General features: G+C 42.9%; 1 protein-coding gene across 1 annotated transcript; it reads left to right on the top strand.

Moving 5' to 3' along the window:
- Positions 1-1,887: 1,887 nt before the first annotated feature.
- LOC100191919 (uncharacterized) lies at positions 1,888-2,871 on the top strand. Its single transcript, NM_001137343.1, has one exon. The coding sequence runs from the start codon at positions 1,930-1,932 to the stop codon at positions 2,701-2,703; it is 774 nt and encodes a 257-aa protein (NP_001130815.1). The 5' UTR covers positions 1,888-1,929; the 3' UTR covers positions 2,704-2,871.
- Positions 2,872-5,060: the final 2,189 nt, after the last annotated feature.

The following is a 5,060-nucleotide window of genomic DNA, read 5'->3' as shown; positions in this document are numbered from 1 at the left end:
TGTACCTCCTGGAGCAGTACGCTTCGTTAGGAAAAAACAATTAGTAATGTAGGTTAGAAAATGTAATTACTAAACAAGTTCTTAAATCATTTTTGCATGCTACAAATGATTTTTTTTATCTCTCTCGCTGTACCTCCTGGAGCCGTACGCTTCTTTAGGAAAAAACAATTAGTAATGTAGGTTAGAAAATGTAATTACCTCAACTAGTTCCTAAATCATTTTTGGCATGCTACAAATGATTTTTTTATTGCGTACACGACTAACAAAAACTTATAATGCAGACGTCTGGTAATTATTTGCCTCAATATGAACTAATATTGTTTTCCTAATAAAATTAATATGTAATTTCGCGACCGTGGAAGCTTGTCAATTTCAAAAGAAATTTTCGTACCGATAAAATACTATGCAGCGTTTTATGGACAACAATTACACACAACAAAATAGGCAATGGTAATTAATATTGACAATTCGAATTTATTAATTTAAAAATTAATAAATCACTTTTTTGCACATCATTTGTATAGCGTGAATTGAAAATAAAACAAAGAAAATAGAAAAAGAAATGGAAAAGGGGAATCTGTTAACACTGTAGCTTTAGGGGACCGAATTTAGGGGACGCTGCTGGAGACTGAGAATATATAGAGGACAGAATCTTTTAGAGTGTTCTGTAAAGGACAGAGAATATTCTTTTAGGGGATGTAATTTAGGGAACGCTGCTGGAGACAGTCTAAACTCTGTATTTCTATTATTTATTATGTAAATAATAGAAATGGAAAACCCCTTACCAAAAAAACTCAAGATGCACGAAAAGCAGAGAAGAAAGGGAGTTGTGTGTACATATAAATCAATCTAGTATATTATTTTCCATGTAATATTTTCTCTCAACTCTAGTCTAGTCTTCCCGTTATTCGTTGCACTATACTTCGTTACGACAACCAAGGTCCTATTACGTTGTTCTCTCTTACGGGTCCCATACAGGAATGTTGGGTGTCAGATTTCAAGATCTCATGGTATGCCACGTCTATCAGACACACCTCTTATGACGTGATCTAAGTATTGCGCTCGTCGTTAAGGGCGCACACGGCGAACTCCTCAAAAGGGCAACTACAAATGTATTGGTCGTCAAAACAAATCAAACATTAGCCCTTTGGCTTAATCAGAACTAAACACTGGTGCCATATCATTATATATTATCACTTTTGAATGTATTAGAGCTAATAGTTAAATGCTAAAATTAGCTAAAAGATACAAAGAGTCTAGCTAAAAGTTCATTTATTAGCCAATTTAAGCAAATTAGCTAATAATTAGTTAGTTATTTGTTAGCTAACTAATTTCACTAATAATTTTTTATCTAATTATTAGCTCGTGTGTATTTAAACCGGCCCTTAGTTTATCTATTTTCTACAATAAATTTAATCAAACACGGAAGGGATGAAGAAGAAGAAAAAATATGCATGGATAGTCCATCGCTATTGCGTCCCTAACTCCCTATACACTGCACCGCAGTAGATAAGCTGGAGCAGTACAGCCACCAGGCACCAGCACCACCAGCGGAGCGGAATGTGGAAGGAAGGAAGCCTGGAAGGGAGGAAGAAGCAGCAGCTGGGAGTGACACCAGTGGGCTTGTCGTTTCCCGCCGCCCTACGTCACGCTAGAAAGAGAGAGAGATGGGGCCCGGGGACGTGGTCACGTGCCCCAGCGCCCTGCCTTTACGGTCGATCCGGCGGGTCCCACCATGTATGGCCACGTCAGCCTGAGCATCCAAAGAGACTAGTCAAATTCAGACGGTTCAACTCCAATCCACTCCAGGTGCAGCGTGCAGGCGCGTGTCCTATAAAAGCGGCGCGCATTCGCCTCGCCTCCAATTCCCATCCATCACTAACTTGGCGGGACTGCGGGACATCGACGCATCCCATATCTATAGGCACAATGGAGCACTACGACTCCTATCTATGCAGCGGCAGCATGCATAGCTACGGCGGCGTTGGCGGAGCCACGGACGCGGCGTTGGACGCCGGCGGTGACGACATGCAGCGCCTGCTCAACGCGCTCATGGACGACATGGCTGCCGAGTCCGACTCCTTCTCCGACGACATGGAGGCAGCCTCCTCCGAGTCCTCGTCCTCCGCCTGCTCGGCCAACAGCCAGCAGGAGGCCACCCGGCGGCCACAGCAGCAACCGGACGGTGGCCACAGCAACGGTAGCAACAAGAGCTCCAAGAAGCAGCATCAGCAGCAATCGCCGGCTCCCTACATCGGCGTGCGCAAGCGTCCCTGGGGCAAGTTCGCGGCCGAGATCCGCGACTCCACGCGCAAGGGCGCCCGCGTCTGGCTGGGCACCTTCGACAGCCCGGAGGCCGCCGCGATGGCCTACGACCAGGCCGCCTTCTCCGTGCGCGGCGCCGCCGCCGTGCTCAACTTTCCCGTGGAGCGCGTGCAGGAGTCGCTGCGCGCGCTGGCGCTCTCTTCCGCCTCCTCTGCCGCGGGCTCCCCTGTCCTGGCGCTCAAGTGCCGCCACTCCATACGCAAGCGCTCCCCGAACAAGAACAAGAACAAGAAGCAGGAGCGGCAGCAACAGGTGGCCGTGGCCGCCGCCGGACCACAGCAGCCGCCGTGCCCCACCAGCGTTGTGGAGCTGGAGGACCTGGGCGCCGATTATCTGGACGAGCTCCTCCGGGTGTCATCCGAGTTCCATTGGCAATAACCCATAGCGAATGGCGGTCCTGCGAGGTGCAAGCGAAAGCGAGGTTGATGGGTTGGGGATCGAGTTCAGTTGTCATCACAAATACAGAATGCCTGCAGATTGTTGCAGAGCACTCCTGCTCTGCTCTGTCCTTGCTCGCCAATTGCGAATCGACGACGAGTTGCAACTCTTCTTTATGTTCGCTTGTATTCAATCTGTACAAGCGCCACCACGGTTTCTCTTTGCTTCAGTTTTCCTGTGGATTATTTTTTTCAAACACAGCGGAGTACGAATAAGATATGTCTACTCCTAAAAAAGTAGATTAAATTCATTTAATCTACTCCTAAAAGATTTTTACCTCTAAAAGAATTAAGCTCTTTAGATTGAATTCATTTAACAAAATTGCAACAATATATATCTTACTTTAGATAGGTACATCGTTTAGTAGCACTGTTTCGTGACAGATAATGCAAATATCCATCCTATGTCGCTCTTCATGTGGGAGGATGACTTCTTAGCTGCCTCTCACCCCTTCTCACTACAGATAATTCACTGTTTTATACTACCTCCATTCTCAAATATTTTTTACCAGCTAATTTAATTTTAAACTAAAAACGTTAAATAAAAAAACGGAGCGAGCATTAATTTATACTATAGGCTGTGTTGTTCGTACAATTAAATTTGAATATAGAGATATGGATAGATAATTTGTTGGACAGTACCGTCTATAACAGTTTACCTAATCTCATACTATAAACAGCTTATCTATCCTTATATCCATATTTAAACATCATTTTACGAACAATACCGTCTATAGTATAAAATAATGTTTTTGGTAACCATATGAGTGAACTAGTAGACATAGTCTTATATATAAAAAAAGGTATTTTATGTTAATTGAGCGGCATACCATCCATTGTTCAATTAAATAACACACAAAATATCTTTGCGACCATGCCAAGTGCAGAAGACTTGTCCGAGTACGAGAAACTAACTGGTTGAACCACTTTCTGTTTGCTTTCTTTTCTTGAGGTCCTCAGGGATTTGACATTTTGGCTTCAGCATTTTCAAGTATTTTTTGTTTTTGAAGAAAGATGATGAGACTTGCCTCTACTGCAATATGCAATATAATATGCAAGAAAGAACCAACAGTTTACATCAGGAAAGAAAGAAGGTGAGAAAAAAGTAAAAAAGGATCTGTATGATTAAAAATAAGCCTCCAACCATTATTCCTCATACAAAAAGGGAAACAATATTTCAAGTGACTTTCGATACCTTTCTCGTTTTTTTCCGAAAAAAAACCCGAGATATTATATATATATATATATATAGCGTGGCAGCCATGCACACTGCTTTAATAATCTGAGAGGCATTCTATATATGCGGCTCGCTGTACGGGCCAACAGAATTCGGCGTGGCAGAAGCAAATTTGCCGAGGTGCATGGCCATTTTTTTTTACATGTATGAGTATGACATGTGGGACGGACTCGGTTGAAAAGTGGCAATATGCAGTCTTCATCCTGGACAATCAAAGACCATCTTCTCCATTATTTGTTGTGCAATTAAGGTGGCCCCGTTGCTTTTTTATGTTAGTAATTCGGAAGCTTCCACGAATGGCCTGTGCCCTGGGGATTGGTTTGGTGCATATATGGATAACGAGCCGTATCACAATGTTGATTATTACTAATAATATAGATAAATCTATGGTAGCGATGCAACCGTATGGTGTATATTATTATATACTATATGATATATATATTCCGTTTGTTTGCACGTGGCACAGTGCATACAAAGGAGAGATGAAGGATCCGACCCAGTCTCCTTTCCATCTGTCTGACTCTCGCCTCACGTCAGCCCCCACGTAGCATCTAGCTGACTATGTACTTGGTCAGTGGCGGCGTCCGACAAGCAAAGCAACCAAATCCGAGCAACTTCTTTCCTTCTCCCTTCATCATTCTGGTCGTCAATGCATGGTAAACTATAATAATGCAATGTCTTGTTTTCTTCGTTTGACCTCCATGGACGAGGGAAGACAAAAAATGCATGTGCAGTGCAGATCAAAGTAACTTCTTGTCTACGTAATTTTGCAACAGGTAGATCGACAGGACGTATAGGTATGCGTGGCCTTCTTATAGGAGTTGTGCAACTCTTACAATTTACGCGAGTCTAGGTGTGGGTAGAAACTATAGTCATGTCCAAAAATAAATATAAAGGGACGTTTGTGTCCCCAGCTTCTTCTATAAATTATCTTTAACTTTTATTTTCTATCGCGTCTAGAAAATTATTTCAATAGGCGATTGGACTCAATATAAATATTTTCTCCCTAAAATTGGAATTTGATGTTGTTAGATATGTTCTCTAACTCGGTCATAGAGCCC

This window comes from Zea mays, chromosome 7 (assembly GCF_902167145.1).
Source record: "Zea mays cultivar B73 chromosome 7, Zm-B73-REFERENCE-NAM-5.0, whole genome shotgun sequence".
NCBI lineage: Eukaryota > Viridiplantae > Streptophyta > Magnoliopsida > Poales > Poaceae > Zea > Zea mays.
Note: the sequence above shows the minus strand (reverse complement) of the source record. Positions and strands in the feature narration are given on the sequence as shown.